Below are 19804 nucleotides of genomic sequence, written 5' to 3'. Positions count from 1 at the left end.
GCGTCGCACACCCTAATTCTGACTGCAGTTTCCCAGCGTCGCACACCTTAATTCTGACTGCAGTTTCCCCAACGTCGCACACCCTAATTCTGACTGCAGTTTTTCCAACGTCGCACACCCTAATTCTGACTGCAGTTTCCCAACGTCGCACACCCTAATTCTGACTGCAGTTTCCCAACGTCGCACACCCTAATTCTGACTGCAGTTTCCCAACGTCGCACACCCTAATTCTGACTGCAGTTTTCCCAATTTTCAGTTCCTGGCAGGCCTACTTGAGTACATTATAGAGGCAGAGGAGTTTGGAACTATAACATGAAATACTGGCATCCACATAAAGGGGATGATAGCTTTTAAATACTATAAACAACAGTAAGATTTCTGAGTTCTCTGTTAAAACCAAAAAGCTTAATATTTATTAATTTCTGCTAAGAGTGGGTCAGAAATATGCAAATTCTACCTCTCTTCAAAAAGTGGTATAAAACTGATCTAAATTAGGTTAAATCTTTAATGAAAGTATTTAATAATTCTAGTGTGAAACAGAATGGTCCATATTAATGGCCTTAATCAAAGCAGATGTTGCATTGGATAAACCAGCCCACTTTATGAACTTGATTTTTTCTTTCTTACTCTGAAATTATAAACTCATTCCTCTGCCTCCCACTCCCATCCTGTTTGGTTATACAAGCTCAACATAAGTTACCTAGGCTTTTTAAGAAAGATATTTAACAAATACGTATTTAGTACTTTGTTTTCAAGCTTTTTGAATCTAAAAGTTATCAAAAGGTTGGACATTGGAGGGGAAAATTTGATGAAAAACTGGAATATTAAAATGAAATTTTAGATATTACTCTGCTTGTCTCAAAACCTAGCTAACTCGGGGCCAGCCTGGTGGTGCAGCGGTTAAGTTCACATCCTCCATTTAGGCAGCCCGGGGTTCACCAGTTCAGATCCTGGATGTGGACCTACACACCACTTGTCAAGCCATGCTTTGGCAGGCGTCCTGCATATAAAGTAGAGGAAGATGGGCACGGATGTTAGCTCAGGGCCAGTCTTCCTTGGCAAAAAGAGGAGGATTGGTGGCAGCTGTTAGCTCAGGGATAATCTTCCTAAAAGCAACAAAACTTAGCTCTAACTCATTTTAAAGAGGGCCTCACGAAGCCAGAATATTTTAGGCAGTTTATTGTAAAGACATGACAAGAATAGAGAAAAAAATATTCAAATATTCCAAAGAGTACTAGAACTCACAAACTTGTTACTCCCCACACCATGCATTACCAACATTCTCATTTGCAGTTTAGATGGAATGTATAATATTGGCAGTGTCTTTGCTAACTTATTTCATAGTTATATCCATTCACATACTACCAGAGTCAGTCCAGAACTTGATTAATCTTTTCTTTTTTTTAATTTCGTTTAGGTGCTTAAAGAACAATACCTTGGCTACAGGAAAATGTTCTTGGGAGATGCTGTAGATGTGTTTGAAGCCAGGCGAGCAGAAGCCAAGAAGTGGCAGAATGCACCCAGAGTTACTACTGGACCCACCCCTTTCAGCAACATGCCAAATGCAGCAGCCGTTGCCATGGCTGCAACACTTACACAGCAGCAACAGCCTGCTACAGGTCTGAATGCATTCAAGTTATAGCTTCTTACTGTTAAAATGCAGAACATTTATGTGCATTTTTATAAGTCTTCCTTTTGTGTTAGCACTGAAGAAATTTCTATGAGTAGCTGTTCCAATACAATCTAAAAATTGTGATGGACACAATTATAAACATATACCTGATAAAAAACGCAGGGTAGTCTTAGCAATAATTATACGTCAATAGATATTGAATATTGTGAATTTACTTAATGTTACTTGCTGTATTGCTATAAATGCCCTTTAGAACACAGTGTTTCACTACTGAATTACACTTAAAAATAACAGATTCTAAAATCGTGATTGTATCATTTATTGTTTTAAAGTCTGAGGTAATCCAGCCATACACTGCATTTTTCATATATGACACTGATAGATGGTGCATTCTCGTTTCCTCATACATGGTGATTACAGAGCACCCACATTCAGGATGAAGTACGTTTTTATTCACTGAAGGTGTGTTGAAGATCAGTTTGTGTGTATAATGACTGGAAACAGAGTACAGGCCCTCTTAACCAAATTTGGAAGAAGGTATATTCTAAAATTATTTCTACCTTTTCAAAATGAACAGAACAGTAGCAAGAGCAGGAAAAAGATGTTTTGAGATGCTCTGGATTGCACATGAAGAAGTATGAACTAGGAAGTTGAGCAGGTGATAGAAAGAATTGGTGAGATACTGGAAAGCAGACTAGTCCCTTGATTTAATTTCACTTCTAATGAGAGAAACATTTTTGTGGTCTAGTTCTGCATTATTTAGTTTGGTCCTATGTCTTTTGGAGATTATTTGTCTTTTTATCCTGCAGTCCCTTTTTTGTCAGGATTGAAGTTTAACAGAAAAATATGGTCTTAATGAATGTTGATTTCTTTCTTTACTCATTCATAGATTTTTGAGTAATGCTTATTAGTTATTCTACAGCTTGTGTCTTTCTGAGATTTCTTTATAGTCCAATAATAAATTATAGTACAAAAAAAAGTAAAAAACGTATCTAGATTGCATTCAGGCTGCCTCTACTAGGGAACCATTCTCTGGTTTTCACTATTGGCAGTTTAAGCCATTGTTCTTCACATTTGGAGATGACTGAATTGACTTTCCATCAGTAAATGGCTGATGATGGGTTTATGCCAAATCCTCCACATTCCATGGCTGGATCCATGTGAATAGTGGCTCACATAAGCACTATATAGTAGTCTCTAGCTGGCTGGAGTGTAGAATTGCATTCTCAAGTTATGGAGGGAAAAAAAGTCATTCATTATGGGATTGATTCCTATAAAGCGATTATGGAATTGATTCCTGTCAATCTCATAATTATGATCATCAGTTCTCATGATTATTTAACCAGCTAATCAAACCAACCAGAGTACCAATTTACTCTTTAGAGCCAATGTTAATCCTAAAGTAGATCAGATAAAGCATGGGTTTGCTTAAGTCGTCTTTATACAGGGGATTTCCATTCTAGTAAATAAAACTGGAGAAAGATCCATTATCTAAAATGTTATGCTGTAAGTGAACTTTATTCTGTGGTATAAACTAAAATTGAAGGAAAACCAGCTGTCAGGGCATTTGTTTTGTTTTTTAACTCTCATGTAGACAGTCTTGAGAGGTTTGTAGGTTTTTCACTCATACGTTTTGGACTTGTGGACATATGAAAATATGTGTTCATTCTATAAATACGAGTGCCTGCCGTGTGCTTGGCTCCAGGGGTAGAAAGATAAACAGTATGGATATGGTCTTTGCTCTCTGTGGTGGTGGAGCATATTAGATGAATTTAGAGTAATCATCTTGAGGAGCCTTTTGCTCATATGCTTTAGTTTTGTCTGTACTTTTGCCAGACTTTGGGGAAACTATTTTCTCTGTTCCCTGAAGTTTTTTTCTCTATTCGCATAAGGGCTTTCTAATCAGGTGGCAGGAATTGTAGTTTATCGACCTAAACAGTCTTAGAGTGTTTTCGTTTTGAGTTATATGGATTTTTAGAACTGAGAAGCTAAACAGTAGTACTAATAGTTTTGCATTATGCCTTCTCTTTTTCCTTTTATGTCTCTAAAGGTCTCCCAGGCTCCATAGTCCATTCCATTATGCCTCTCCCAGTCAGAATGTTAGTTATTTTGGTCATGTCACCACTATAGCAGAATTTTTTAGCTCTGTTAGAAACGTACTGATTTTATGAGTTACAGCCCATTCAGAAGTGTTCCTATTTATTGCATTGTGCTTTGTACCCAGTGACTTATTTCTTATGTCCTGTGACTTTGATGAAATCTTTTTTTAAGTGCTAGTAACCAATTTTAAAGACCATGTAGATGAAGCTAGATAAAGCTTGTGGGCTGTTTTTAATGCATCACTGTTGATCTGTGCAAGATTTGAGTTGTCAGAGGTGTTTTACTTTTATTTGCATATGGATTCTTGACTTCATTAGTGTATAACAGATAGCTTCTTAGGCTGCTACCTTCTGAAGGTAGTTTCTGTGTAGTCTTTCTTGGAGGTGGAGGTATGGACTTAAGTGACTGCTTGGTCCTTCTTCAATGTTTTTTAATGAAAAAGTATGTAATAGAGCTTAGGCCTTTGTGACTTATGGTTATTGCTTCTGAAGGCTGAAGCAAATTGATGAAAAACAAGCAGGCTGTTTATGTATGAAATAAGCATCAACACATGGATGAATTACACATTGGTAGATCTTGAGTATACTTGTCCACCAGTGCTTCTGAAGTCTCTAAAAAGCTTAAGACATTTACATTAGGCTTTTCAGTTTACTTTAACTTAGGGTAGGTTGTTTTAAGCTAAGGTACTGGGATTAAGTTGTGCTGTTGTGTTTTGACACTTTAAAAAGTTCTTGATGTTTACATAATAAGACTCATGTGATTTAGCTGCTGTTTTTAAGGAGAGCTGAGACATTTTGTTAGGAATTTCTACTTTGTAGCTTTTAGTGTAGGTTTGGACATTTAAAGTGTAGTGTTAAATAGGAAACTTTAAGTATTTAATTTTAGTCTTGTGGCTTTGTGATTTTTGTTGTATTTAATAACCAAAGGGACATTCCCCATTAAATCAGTAAGAGTAAAATTTTTCGAATTGGGGAAAAGGCGTTTTTTGTTTTTTAAGAAAAACTATAATTTTTAAAATATGACTTAGGAACAACCATACTAATTATGTTAGGTATTTTGAGTGATCATTGAAAGTTATAAAGACTTTTAGCACTTTAGTCCTTTTCCTGTGAATGCAGTTTTGCTTTGAAGAAAGTAGAATTTATTCTGGAAAATAATGAATTACAGTGCTAAACTTGATTTTGTTGTGTGTGAATATATTATACAGTAACTTTTGTAAAATGTTACTCTACATGAAGATTTCACTTTGGGCAGTCATTGGGTTATATTACTATTAACTTGGTTTTATTTATGGAACTAAGAGCCTCTTATTGAATGACTATTCATATTTCGAAACAGACTTCTTGAATTGTTCGCGTAACTTTTGCCTGAAGGATTTAGATTCTGCTTTCTAATAGTGAAACTAATTTATATAGTGGCCAGAGTGTAATATATGCTAATACTTTGGCATGGGAGATATTTATCATGAGTTTTTACTACTAAAAAATGTTATACATTTGCCTACTAGTTTTATAAATGATGTTGCCTTCAGAATTTGTGTGAAGGTAGAAAACTCAAAATACCATGTACCTGTTGTGCAATGGAAAGTCTTGTCATCGTTAAGAGTTCTTGATTATCTATATCCTGAATATTGATGATTAGAGTTGCTCTCAAACAGACCCACACACAACAAAAAGCCTGTGATTTGAGTAACTCTTATGACGCTTAGGGCTGAGGGCTGTGGTGCGTCTTCTTTAGGGTCTTCCACCAGCAGTGCCTCCTGTTAACATGTGACACTTAAGTCTCTCAATGTTAAAGAAACTGGACGTGTGTTTTCTACATATTATTTTTGTTAGAAATAAGGAAGTAATATGCTTAGTTTCTTTTTCCTATAGTAACATTTTACAAAAGAGCTGCTAGGCAGGTGTTTTATTCTCAAATTGATGTCAAACTGGATGTAAAAATTTAAATCCTTTTTTAATTTATTTTTTAATAGTAGTATAAGAACTCTGGCTGCTATTAGTCCTTGTTCTTTATTTTCTGGATAGGAGTTTATTTGAAAAGTCCAGTTTCTGTCCCAGTGTAGCAAAATGTAGTTCTTCAGTTGTTTTTTTTTAATGCTTTATAATTTTGCACTACCTTTTGAATATACAAACCTCATTCTTCATTGAACAACTTGAAGGCTTTGATTTCTCTGAAGAGTGTAAATTTCAATCTGTATATTACTTTGGCAGTTCCCTCAACTTTGAGATGCACTGATCACTGTGCTTGAAAAAGACAAGACTGAAGATTGTACTATGAAATTTATTGAATAATTTTCATAAATTATTTATCAAATGAAAGATTTTTAGATTTTTGTATTCTGCTTAGTTTAAAAAAAAAATGTAGGTAAAAAGAGAGGCTAGTGAGTTTGATGCTATTCTTGCCAAACAAACTCAGCCAAAATCTTTAAAGTTAACAAATGGGAAAAGGATGATTAATCATTCTGCATCTGAGTGCGTTTTCCAAAATGTTGGAAAGAAACTTCTGAATTGAAATCTTGAATGTATTGAATCTGTCAAGGTACACAGCGGTGCCTTTGTAAATGTTCATTATCTATCTTATTTAATCAGGTGATAAGTGGTGTAATGTAGCAGAGCTTAACAGTAGAACTCTCTCACTTTTTGTGAACAAGTTGGAATTGTCATGTTACTGTGTAATTGATTTGCTTTAAAATGGAACAATAAATTTAATAAAATAAAACATTGTCTTGTTTTTTATCCACTTACTGTATATATCATTTATATTTCATGTAAGAAATCATGCCTAGTTTTTTGGGTACTTAATCTTATGAAGTAACATGATAGTTTTGCCATGTTAGCGTCAATCTCTTGATCAGTTGAGACTTGACTCTAACGTAAGGAGCTTGTTTTAAAAAGAAAAAAAGTGAAACCCTTTACTGATTAGACCAACTAATTTTATCAGAAAACAGGTGGGGAAATCTAAAATCATTCTAGAAGTAAAACTAAAGGAACTATAATTTATAATACATTAAAGATTTCAAATTATTTAGTAGGTTAAACTAACATTCATCTGTCAATGTGGTAAGCCTCTTAATTGTCTAGTGTGAACAACTTAATTTTAAAAGGTTTTTTTGATAGGTAAATCAGTTGAGACATAAATTAGGCTGGGGAGACATCCTGAAAACTAATTTTAGCAAATAGAATTTGTTAAAAATAATCACTGTTCATTTGAAAAATAATTTCATAAAGAAACTTTAATCTTGAAAGAGTAAGGAAAATTTGTTTTTTCCCCCCCATTTTTTTTTTATACCAGGGCCACAGCCATCTCTGGGAGTTAGTTTTGGAACGCCATTCGGCTCAGGTATTGGCACTGGCTTGCAATCAAGTGGCTTAGGTTCTTCAAACCTTGGAGGTACACTTTAACTTTTCTAATATTGCATTGGACTATTATACACTGGAATTGATACTAGCCTGTGAAAATTCTCTAAGAGGAACTACTATTTTGGAAGTTAAGGTTCCATTTGGCAAAAAACGATTCTCCAAACATAGTCAGTGCTTTCTATTAGATTTAGAACTTAAAAAATAATGTCACTTTCTGTGAATAGTAAATATTAAAGGGTATTAAAATTAAGTGGTAGGGATGTTCATATTTTCAAAGCATATGCTAAAATAACTTGAAAATTACTGAGTTTTAATAAATTTAATTAACTTGAAAAAAATTAATGGTCATCAATTTGGAGTCCAAACTACTTCTGGACGTACATTCTCCTAATCATTATCTTCTGAAAACGAACACTTGAAATGGGGAAATAGTTTTATTCTAAATTGAACAGCTCGATTTCTGTCCATTCTTAAGCACTTTTGGTGTATTTGCCTTTATGCATACTTGTGTACATAAGCAATTAAGTTTATTTTAATAGTTTCATAAGTTAACTCTTAAGGTAAGTCTTCTGCAAAAACATCATGCTAAATAGAGATGCATTCACACTTCTCTGGTATGGATAGTTGAAAGTTGATTCTCTTTTGACAAGTGCGTTGTCATGTAATGAATAAGGTTTCCTTATTTCCACTAATATATATCATCATAAGAGGGGGAAACCTATAAGCTATCGTGGTTAGTTAATATAGTAGACTCTATTAGGAATTAGTAGAATTACGGCAGACAGCATAATTCCTATGAGGTATAATCCAATTTGTCATCATATTTCTTAGAGTTACAGGCAATAATACTATTAAACTTAATATTTGATAAGGTGTTGCAGAGTAGCCTAAGAAGAATTTGAATTTTATTTTTAGAGCACTTGACTTTTAGGAGAGTGGAAACAAGTCTTCAAGTACTTAGCAGAATCTCCTCTTGAACTTGATTTCATGAAAAATATTTCTTTATTTAAATTGTGACTATAGTGTTATTAGAAAAAACATGATGCTCCCACTCCCAATTTCTCATTGTTGCATTGGCTGGTACTATGGCAGGAGCCTACTGTTACTGAGTAGATTTTAAATGATTGACTATTATTTAGTTACACAGTTTTTCAATGGTAAAGGTTCTTAAGTGAAAATGTTTTGGTAAAAAGCATAGTAAAATTACCTTGTGGTACTTCATGTTTAAATTGTTGTGCATGTCATGCTTATTTATGAATTTAGTCAGCCTTTCTTTTTTTTTTTTTTTTTTGCAAAATGAAGTATCCCTGAGTAGATATATTTATATCTGTTTGACTAAAATCATACTTGGTCACTAAAATTTCCAGTCCATTTGGGAGAGAAAATACTAATATGATCTTGTTTTTTATGGCCCTGTTCTTTAAGAATTACTGATGGGTCATAAATTTACTCAAACTAGATATAAATGTTTTATTTCAGAATTAATCTATTTTTTCCTAAAGTCTTATGCCAACGAGTAAACAGCAGATTTCCTTAATAAGGCCATGTTTTTCAACACTGTTGTTAGACCTTTGATGATGCTAGGTTTGACTTGTCAGTGTCCTGTAACCTGTGTTTTACGTACCGTTGTGTATTTCTCTATTACCCTCCACTAGGATTTGGAACTAGCTCTGGTTTTGGATGCAGCACCACAGGGGCCTCCACATTTGGATTTGGAACAACAAATAAACCCTCAGGAAGTCTTAGTGCAGGTTTGTGTGTTTCGGCCTGAATTTCAGGCAAATTTAAAGGTGCAAATTATTTAATTTAAAAATATAAGTATTGTTATTTCCAGTATCTGAAAAAGATCCCTGATTCAGTTTCTCCCCCCCGGGATGAAGCATGCAAGCCTAATTCAGCACACAGCTTTATCTCTCTGTAAGCTAAAGGTCAAGTGTGTAAAAATACTTCAAACAACACTTACTAGTCTCATACAATAAGTAGTTACATCTTCTCTTACTATGTACAGATTCTTTTGGACCCAAAGACTAGTTTCATGGTTAAAGAATTTTTTTCATTATTACAAAAATGAACCCATCGTTGTGAAAGTTTTAACCCAGTTTTTATCATTATTCATTCAGAAGAAGGATTTCTCTTCCAAAGAGATGTTCTTCAGTTATAAGTCCTTCTGGCTTTAAGAATACCAGTCCTAGAAACGGTGATTAATTGGGTTCTTTGTTCATTTTTAAAATGTGTATAATCTTTTGACTCTTCTAGTAGAAAAGTCTGAATTCTATCTACTTTTGCATTTTCTCTATGTTTGTAAATAATGGCTTGTTTTAACGTGCAGTGCTTAGGGGTAAATATCATGTCTAACATAATGACATAATACAGATTAAATTGTGTTTAAATTGAGAGAACTTGAAGGAAATTCCGTTTAATATTAAGTAGTTAAAATCAACACTTCCAACAGAGTAGATAACAGTAGAATTCAGTGGTGTCAAGATTATAATCTAAATATGCTAGTATTAGTTAACTAAGCAGTAATAGTACTTGATCTTAATTATGCAAGTGCTCTTATAAAGTCAAAACAATAGGTACTACTCTTCGGTGTGTTCATGGTCCTGAAAATTGAGAGTTGGGGCTTTCTTGGAGGACTTAGAATTGCAGGTGAGTGCAAGGGTTGTGAGAGTCTTTCTTCTGCATGTTGATGTTTCTGCAGGGCTGAGGAGGAAGGCATCTCGCTCGTGTGCTGCACAGAAAAGGGCCTGGCGACTTGCCATTTTCTGTAGATTTCAGTGATTTGCACTAAGCTGTCTCTTTTGGCCTGGATCACTAGACTTCTGTCTTTAAAGTTGCCACTGAGTTGTTAGCTAAATTATTTCCCTGTAAAATTCCGTGTTAGAAATTTAGGGCCCTAAGATATTTGCTATTTTTATAGATTATATGTTCTTTCAGCTAGAAATTTACATTTCATTCCCACTTTTTATTTTTGTTTTTGTGACTTAACTTCTGATATGAATATTTTCTTCCCTAAACATAAGGCTTTGGCAGCTCAAGTACATCTGGGTTTAACTTCAGCAATCCTGGCATCACGGCATCAGCTGGTTTGACATTTGGGGTGTCCAATCCTGCGTCTGCAGGTTTTGGAACAGGAGGACAACTCCTTCAGTTGAAGAAACCTCCAGCTGGAAACAAAAGAGGAAAAAGATAAACATATGAGTTGATGTGTTGAGAGAATCCATAGCAGCATCGTTCGTTCTATGAGTCTATTTTTCTAACGTTGATGCAGTAATTAAATTGCATCCCAGGAGATTTATACAGTTTTGATATTTTCCCTACTCTGGAATTTGGACTTTCTTCCTTGTTTGCCATGCTAAACATCTTTTTTCTTGTGAATTTGAAACCTAGTTGTGTATTTTTTGTTATTTTGATTTTCACTGTAAGAAATGTTCTGATTACATCACTGATTGGTAAAACCTACTATTTAACTTAGTATTAATAGCAATGTTTTTGTTGATAAGGTTTACATTATGTGAATATATGCACATTTGTTCTTATGCAGATGGTATGAACTCTAGGGCCTATACTAGAATTAGTTTGTTCCTTGATAAAGGCCTTTTGAACTACACTGCAGGGCATCTTGTGAATATATATGTAAATATATACAAAATAATACACACAATTGTGTGTGCATATAAAATATATATTTACAGACCTACAACTTTTGCCTCAGACTGTTTCCCTTTTCTAAGGGTATTCCAGTTTTCACCCTTTAAGCTTCAAATCCTCAGTGCTTGTAGAATGATGAGCTAGAGGTACCAGATCATTTCAGTTATTTGCTTCAAGACCTAGTGAAACGGTTACTGGCATAAATATTTGACCGACTCAACTTCATTGCCCCTAGTCTTTTCCATTTTTGTTTCCACGTTAACGTTTAGCAGCTACTCCAAATGAGGAATGCTGTAAGACTCGTTGAACAGATTTTAAAAATTTTAACCATCCTATATATCCTCATATTGCCTATATGAGATGTTTTTCATATCTAAGGTGAACCTTCAGGAGCATATTTGACTCCAGACTGACGTTCTGGGGGCAAAGAGCTATTAAGCCAAACTGATTCTATGCAGGTGAAGGATGCACTATTACTTTAGTGGAAACTTTTCTAGCTATTCCAATACAGAGTTCTTTCTTATAGGGCTATTGATACTGACACCAAATGGAGTGGCTTATCAGCCTCTTAATGTCTTAAGTAAGTGCTTAATTTGGAATAGAGAAACAATATATTTTAAGTAAAAAGTATTCTTTGTAGCAACTGTAAACGATCCCATTTTAACGGTGAACAGAGCTCCAGGTAACAATACATAGGCATGTCAGGTGACATCTGTGTGCTCTTTGTCTCCATTAGTATTAGTGATGTGAAGTGGGTGACACAGCCCTTGGGGAGAGAACTGCCTTAGCCACGATTTCAGACAGAAACCTTTAGGTAGACCTGTTTATCTTTCAAGTAGTTTTCAGGTGGGATGTGAACATGCAATTTCATTGAAAATAGTTTAATTTTTTATATAGAAGGTTTTGTACATGATGTGCATCAAGTGACTATTTTCAGAATCATTTTCACCAAGGCACCTTTTTTTCTAAAATAGGTATTGCATATATATATGTATACACACACACACACACACATACACACACGCACACACACACACATATTTTTAGTATAATGTTAGTTGGGTTAGAGTATAAAAGTGTTGTCAGATCTGTTTTATTTATCCGCATATAGCAATGATTGGCTTTTTGGAATTGAAATTTTTGCACCTTGATGCATTAAAATAAGGAAAATGCTTTGTTTCTGAGCACTAAAGTTGTTTTTATTTTTGCGTACTTCTCTAATACTCTAATCCCCAGATCCAGATTTTGGGGAAGGGTAGGAAAATGTGTGATTTTTGTGTTTTGAATTACTGTCAGAATTAAATACACAATTACAACAAACTTTTTATTAAAAGGACATTGCATTGTGCTGCGAAAATCTGAATATTTATATTTCTTGGTTTTTTTTCTTTATATATTTTACTTTTTAATATGTTGTACCACTGGAAATTTGTAACAGATCAATTTGTGATAGGAGTTTAAATGTGTTGTTGTCATTGTCTCCATTGTCCTCACTTTGTCCAGAGCCTATCATTATGTAAACAATAAAGGTTATTGTGTCAGTTGCTTTGAATCTTTATAGGTGTAAGTAGTTGTTCTTAATATGTAATTTTCTTACTATTGCTCTTTTATTCTCTTTGGTTGGTTTTTAGTGTTTTCTTTTCGCTGGTTTATGTATTTTGCTTTTTTTTTTTTCTTTTTGGTGAGGAAGATTGGCCCTGAACTAACATCAGTTAGCCAATCTTCCTCCTTTTGCTTGAGGAAGATTGTTGCTGCTAGTATCTGTGCCAGTCTTCCTCTGTTTTGTATGTAGGATGCTGCCACAGTGTGGCTTGATGAGCAATGTGTAGGTCCATGCCTGGGGTCCACACCTGTGAACCCTGTGCCGCCGAAGCAGAGTGCATGAACCTATCTACTACACTACCAGGCTGGCCCCTAAATTTGGCTTTTTTAAAAAAACAAAAGACTGAACACAAATAGTAAGTTCTTTGTTAGTTCATACTATAGAAGAATATTGAGTAACAGTCCCCTTCAGCTCCCAGGCCCTAATCCCACTTTCTTCCCTAGAGTATCCACTCCTAATGAGTTGGTGTATATCCTTTAGGACCCTTTTAAAAAATATCTTTTTCAACGTATGTGTACAAATGTATATTCTCCTTTCTTTTTTTCTTTTCTCTCATTTTCTCACATTTTACCATTGTCTCTTAGATCTTTTTTTTTTTAAACAAATGGGTTAAGAAATCTCTGTATTCTGTCACTTGCTTTTTACCCCCTTGAGTGATATCATCATCTTTCCTGTCAGTGCATGTAGATTTCCTTTTTACATACTGTCCCCTAGCAGGAATGTACAATGATTTTTTTGAATGTATGATGATTAGTTGCAAATTCTCTGTTGATGGGCAGTTACATTCTTTCTAGTGTTTCCCGAAAAAGCTGCAGTCAATATCCTTGTACATGGCTCTTTATGCTTATGTTTGATGTTTCTTTGGGATTGATTCTAGAAGAGGAATTGCTGAAAAGGCATACAAATTGCATGTTTTAATGTCAGATTGCCTTCCCAAAATGCTGTATAAATTTACACTTCAACGGTGTGTATTAGTACCCATTTCCCAGCATTCTCCATAACTCTAGATATTGTCAATCCTAATAACAAGTACTTGTGAAGTTGAGCTTTTTAATATATATATTCCCATTTGCATATTAATGTAATTGCATGTGATATTGTTCATTTTTATACCAGATTATTTAGGAGTTTTTTTCTTAATGATTTCTACATAATGAATATTAATATTTTTCTTGTGAGACAGATTGGACTCCTGGAATCATCTGGGTTCAGACGGTTGCCTTGAACCCGTATGATCTTGGGCAAGTTACTTAACTTTTCTAGACCTCAGCTTCATCATCTGAACAGTGGGGACAATAAAGAGGGGTGGTTGTATTAATAATACAGTTCTACTTTAAAGCACTTGGGTGGCATGAACCCCTGACACTTTGCAAGGATTTACTGTTCCTGGACTGATGCCCCACTGCTTTATCACTATAGCTGGATGCTTTATTTTGGTACCTGATAGGGAAGCCACCCGATCTTATTCTTTGTGTTGTTTTGTTTTTGTGTGGAGTGGCTATTCTAGGACACTTAACTCTTTAAGATAAGCTTTAGTACCTATTTTGTCAATTTTGATTTTTCTTAAAAAAAAATCCTATTGGGATATTGATTGGCTTTATACAAATAAAATACATTATGATCTGGGAAGAATTGATATCTTAATACGTACAACGTGGTGTATGCATTTAGTACGTCTTTCATTCTGTTGGCAAGGTTTTACAGTGTTTATTAGATTCTTGGTTAATTGTTTTCCCTAACAGCATTTCAATTTTATTTCTGAGTTCATTTTTATCCTGTAGGTGGTACAAGGTCATTCACATTATTACAAAAGCAGATTAACTGTTCTTTTGTGATAATAGAGTAAGACCAAGTTAATGTCCTACTCATCTCAAATAGTGTTTTTTGCAACAAGGCAATTTGAATAGTGCCTTTAGAAGTATTGTAACGGGATTTTTTGTGTAAAATGTTTGGGTTTGAATGGTGTATCACAAGTACTTTGCTTTGGCATCCCCTCCTCCATGGTTGGCCTCAGTCTCACTGTGAATAAGCCTGGCTCGCTGTACTTTCCAGAGCACACACTGAAGGTTATGGCTTGGGGCACACAGCCGTGGACCTGGAAAATCTGAGCTGGAGGGCCTCATTTAAGTCTCATTCACGAAGTCATCTTGGCCTATCAACATATCTCCCATTTACTGAGTGTTTAGTCTGTTCTGGGCACCACACTCAGAGCTTTATATACTTGAGCCTGATTAATCTCAATGTTACCCTATAAAGCAGAAATCGGCAATGTGTAGATGAAGGAGCTGAGGCTTAGGTCAAGCAATTTACTCAAGGTCGTGTGGCTATTAAGTCTCAGAGCCGGGGTTTTCTGTGCTACAGGAATAGCACACTGATTTCCATGCTACCTCTCAAAGGTGCTGAAGGTAATGAGACTACCTACTTTATACGGGGAGATTGCAAGTTTTCAGTAGACTGTAGATGAGGGGAAGGTAAGGTAAGTACAGAGGGCCATGTGGCTTGAGGAGAATCATCCTCTCTAGGGTGTCAACCGTGTTAGGAAGAAGCCAGGGCTAGGCTTATGCGACCATCTCCGACCTTTCCCCACTGTTGCCCTATGAAGACGTTCCTAGAGAAAAGCCAGGCATCCCAATGTTGGGAGTCGTCTGCCACCGTGGAAGGGGGGAGGGGAGTAATTTTGGCTCTTTGAATCTTAGGAACTGTAAGAAGTTTAACAAGAAAGCCTTTCCAGGAAGGCTTGCCTGACTCTCCTGTAAACCCTAAGAGCACAATATGTTCCTTAGAAGTGAGACTAGATCCTTTCTTGCCATACGGAGATGACTCAGCTGGCCTCAGGAGACCAGGAAACAGGCAGGAAGCGTCAGATGCTAAGAGAGGGGCAGCTAGAGGAAAGAGTAGGGGTTACTGGAAAAATTGGTCATGGCTCAGAATGTTTTTTGCCTTTTCCCACTCATTCAATCTAATGTACTTTTTCTTTTCTACCTAATCTGTCAGTAAAAACAAAAAACCTGCCAGGCTCACAAAGGTTGCAGTGCTGAAGAGTGGGCAGTAGATTAAACTTGCAGGGAACTTGTTTTTCTCATCCTTGTTACTCTTTGAATCCCCTTGTAGCAAGTCAGCTTAATCCAGTAAACATTTATTAATGTTTTCTGTGTGCAAGACACTGCTGGGAGTTTAGGAGGATATAAATGTAGGTAGGATATTGTCTGTGCTCAATAACGTTAGCTAACATTTATTGAGTGCTAAGTAGAGGCCAGGACGTGCTCTTAAGAGCTTCCCATATATGAGCTCATTTAATCCCCAGTTTTATGAGGTGGATGCTATTACTCCTTTTTTACGAAGGAGAAAACAGGCACAGAGAAGTTAAATAACTTTTAATGGTCACTCAACTGGTAAATGGATGGGCCGGAATTCAAACCGAGGTAGTCTTTCTAGAGTCTAGGCTTTTAACTCTTAGTATATACAAATAAATATAACATAGTGGGCTTTCTTATTAAGTGATAGGATAACAATACAAAGAAAACTATTGAGAGCACAGAAGAGATACTAATTCGACTTGGAGTCAAAAAGTTCTTGTAATAGGTGGCTTTGAGCAATGAGTATGAATACAATTAATTTTTTATCAAGTGTTTACAATTTGAATTTGAAGAACCACATATTTACTTAAAAGTAACCCTAAATTTTCACAATATAAAGGGAATAAAATAAAAAGCAACTAATATTCCATTCTGCAAAGGAAGTTCCTAAATTTCTTTTCATCTTGATTCATATTGTTTTTCTTCATGTTTTAAAATAGCTGCATAGCATATATGTCCGCATTCTGTTTAACTAGTTTCTTTTGGTAAATATTTAGATCATTTCTATTTTTTTGCTATTAGAAATAATAATTCTAGTAGGATAGGTGAAAATAGTATCCAGTTTTATTGACATTTCTGTAATTATGAGGAAGTTTGAACACTTTTGTGTGGGTATTGGCCATCTTTTTGTTAGTTATTTGTAAGAGTTCTTTGCATGTAATCACTTTTTATCTTTAAGGAAGTTTGGAAAAATTAACAATTTTCAATCTTTGGTCTTGGATCCTTGTGACTTTTTTTTAATGAAAATTATGTCATTATCCCTATTTCATGTTGCTTTTGAACTATTTGTCGTATGTATTACAGATGTTTAGCAGTTAATCTTTTCACCTCTGTTGATGGCTTTTTGTTTTTGTTGTGTAGAAATTTTAGTTTTTTATGTTGCCAAAATTTATTAGTCTTTTTTTAATGACTTCTGGGAATAGGTGAGAACTCGAGAGGAAAAAAGAGACTAAGACATCTTAAGTTTTACAGCTATAAAGTCTTTTATATTGATTATATTAAAACTTCTTAACTGTGCGAAATGTCTTTAACGATTCAGCTTGGTGGCTAGGGTCAGGCTGTAATTAGAGAGTGGCAGAGCTGAAGGGACACTCCACACCCCTTTACAGGGCGCTTTGACAGGCGTAAAGCTTTTGAGCATTGCAGTAACATTAAGGTAAGTGAATGATCATTTATCTTTTACAGATCAGGGAAGAAGCTAAGTAATTTGCCCAAACTTATGCAAGTACTAAGTGATGATAAGACTCAAACTCCAATATCCCAGGTGTCATCCAGTGAGATCTTTTTGAAATAGGTTATCAAATGGAGAGCACTTTCAGCTCAGTGGTGTTTCCAAATTTAATGTTAATGCCTTCTATATTGTTATATAGTGAGAAAGCAGAAGAAAAATGGCCAATGAATTTTTTTTCATTTCTTTTTAAAATATTTTTCTCCTAGATAGACGTGAGGACTTGATTGAAGGACACCAACTCTTAGATAAACAACATGAGTGACAAGTTCTTTTCTCATGTTACTTGGTGAACTATATAGATGCCATTTTGAAAACTGAAACTATCTTTTAACTGGACCTTCTAGACTGAGCCTTTTTTACATGTAATGATTTTATCTTTTGAAATAATCTATTAAGTTTCTAAAAACTACCACTTTCGGACTCCTCATATGCTGTTGAGCCTATGTGCTCTTAGTTGTATATTTTTTTCTAAAACTAATTGGGTGGTGTGTGTTTACAGATATAATTAAAATAACATTTATATATAAATAAAATGGAAACTGTGTCATTGAAAGTCATCCTTATTTTTGATGACATATAAAAATTTAAAGATATTTTATGTATTTTTGTATATCAATATTTTGACCCTCAAATTGATGACTTAGTCCAGCGAATTTATTACTCTTGAAAATGGCATAATTTTTCATTTTTTAATTCTTGTTTTCTATCAAAATTACACAACATGGTTTAAAGAGTCAAATGTTTCTATAAGGTTTGTTACAAAAGCAGCAGTCTCACTTTTCTCTCCATTTCAAAGTGATCATTTTCACTTCTTTGCACTTTTAGTCAATTCTTTTTTGAGTCTCACCTTCACCTCTTACTTGGAGAAATACAAATAGCTTCCTTCTCAGCTTCCCCTTCTATAAGGTTAAAATTTAGCTTTCTTGATTTGCTAAGTCAGTTACTTTTCCATTCCAGTTTCTAAAATTTCTTTGCTCTTACCTCTTTTCTTATTCTCATTGGCTTTGTGGTTTCAGGTCCTCTTTAAAATTTTTACTCCTTTTATGGTAATTTTATTGGAAACTCATTTAATTTTAAATTACAATTTTTTCCTTTCCAGAAGTTCTAATTAGTCCTTTAAAAAGTACACCTGGTCACTTCTTGATAATCTGTTATTCCTTACTTACACTTTCTTTAAGCATTAGTCAACTTACTTACTTTATATTTTTCATTGATAAATCCAATATCTAAAGTTAATAGCGTCTGATTTTTTAATTTGTTTTTTCTGCTAACTTTTGGTCAGTGTGACTTGTCTTTTTCGTTGTGTGTTTTGTAATTTTTAATTGTGAGCTCATCTTTGATAGGAGTTTATCTTTGGGAATTCTTTGAGGCTGAAGATGTGCTCCTCCAGAGAGGATTTGCGTTTGCTTCTGTCAGGTAACTGAGAATACTGCCAACCCAGGTCCACTTTAAAATACCATCTCACTCTGAGGACTTGTTGGACCACATATGTAGTGTGAATTGAAACCGTAGTCCCTTCTGAGAGTCAGCTCTAAGTAATGAAGTCTCAGAGCAGAATTTTCTTTCACTTCAGAGACCCAAGGCTACAATACGCAAGTTCTCTTTGTCAGACTTTGATTCATTCATTCATTCATGGTAATAGTTTTGACAAGGAGTTGGCACTATAGCCTATGGGCCAAAGTCTGCCCACTTCCTGTTTTTGTGAATAAAGTTTTATTGATACACAGCCGTGCCCATTTGTTTACAAACTATCTATGGCTGCTTCTGCTTTACATTGGCAGAGTTAAGTGATTGCGACAAGGACCATGTGGCCTCTAAGCCTAAAATAATCACTATCTTCTGACCCATTACAGAAAAACTTTTGACTCCTAGTGTGATCTTTGGTATCCTTATTCTCTAGAGGGTTCTCTGATCTCCTTACCTTACATGGCTTATATTAGGATACAGGCAAAGTTGCCTTATTAAGAGATCTCAAAATACAGTGGCTTACACAGGACAGTCTATTTCTCTTTCACATGATGGTCCAAGTAGCAGTCCAGGGTTGATGAGGTGCTCAGTGGGCTCAGAGGCCCAGACTCCTAATAGTGTTGTTCTGCCATTCCAAGAGTAATGTCACTGTCTGCATGATGGAATATATTTGCACTCCAGCTCATGGGAAGAAGGAAAGAGTGAAGAGAAGAACATGTCTTTTCCTTTTAAAAATGTGATCCAGAAGTTGCATATGTCACTCTGTCACATCACATTGGCCAGCACCTAGTCACATAGCTGCAAGTGAGGCTGGGAAATGTCCTTTGGTAGGTGGTCATGCTCTCAGATGAAACTTGTATTGGTGAAGAAGAAGGGGAGAATGTTTGCTGGGGGCACAACTGATGGACTGCCCCAGGCGCCTGGGCCTCGGCGTGTCCTCTGAACGGTTGTAAAGCCTCTAGATCACTGGCGGCTCCAGTGTCAGGGCCCCTGCCCCTTCCTCAAGCTTTCACTTCAGTTTTGCTTCTAAGACTTTGCCTTACTTTCTTTCTAGCTCAGCTGTGAGTTTAAAAGTTGCTTTTAAAAGTTGTACCCATCATTTTCAGGAGTTTTGTAGTGGGATTATGTTTTAGGAGATCTAATCCAAATATAGGTTTAAATAGAGGGCATTTGCTTAGTTGTTACAGGGACATATTCTATTGAATCTATCTTATTCCTGATATGGATGTAAACTGACCTAAATCACCTCTGATCCCACCAGGGATTTTATTCTCTCTGTCCATGATCTAGTTTGTGTTATCCTTTCTTCAGAACAACTGTCCTTCACTGAGCTTTCACTTAAAATTAGTTTAGCTCTTACTTCAACTGTTTCTGGTGTTGCTCTTTGTTTTTAATTTCTGT

At 35.3% G+C, this 19804-nt stretch overlaps 1 protein-coding gene across 2 annotated transcripts in view; it reads left to right on the top strand.

Annotated features, from left to right (window-relative positions):
* The window catches only part of NUP58 (nucleoporin 58), a 40023-nt gene extending 27709 nt beyond the window's left edge, over positions 1 to 12314 (top strand). For both annotated transcript variants that reach the window (XM_046664380.1, XM_046664379.1), the window contains 4 exons: positions 1418 to 1619; positions 7028 to 7126; positions 8751 to 8846; positions 10119 to 12314. In XM_046664380.1, the coding sequence (XP_046520336.1) occupies positions 1418 to 1619; positions 7028 to 7126; positions 8751 to 8846; positions 10119 to 10288 (567 nt within the window). In that variant the 3' untranslated portion in view covers positions 10289 to 12314. The remainder of the gene's footprint in view (positions 1 to 1417; positions 1620 to 7027; positions 7127 to 8750; positions 8847 to 10118) is intronic.
* The last annotated feature ends 7490 nt before the right edge of the window (positions 12315 to 19804 follow it).

This window comes from Equus quagga, chromosome 6, assembly GCF_021613505.1.
Source record: "Equus quagga isolate Etosha38 chromosome 6, UCLA_HA_Equagga_1.0, whole genome shotgun sequence".
In the NCBI taxonomy this organism is placed as follows: Eukaryota; Metazoa; Chordata; class Mammalia; order Perissodactyla; family Equidae; genus Equus; species Equus quagga.
Note: the sequence above shows the minus strand (reverse complement) of the source record. Positions and strands in the feature narration are given on the sequence as shown.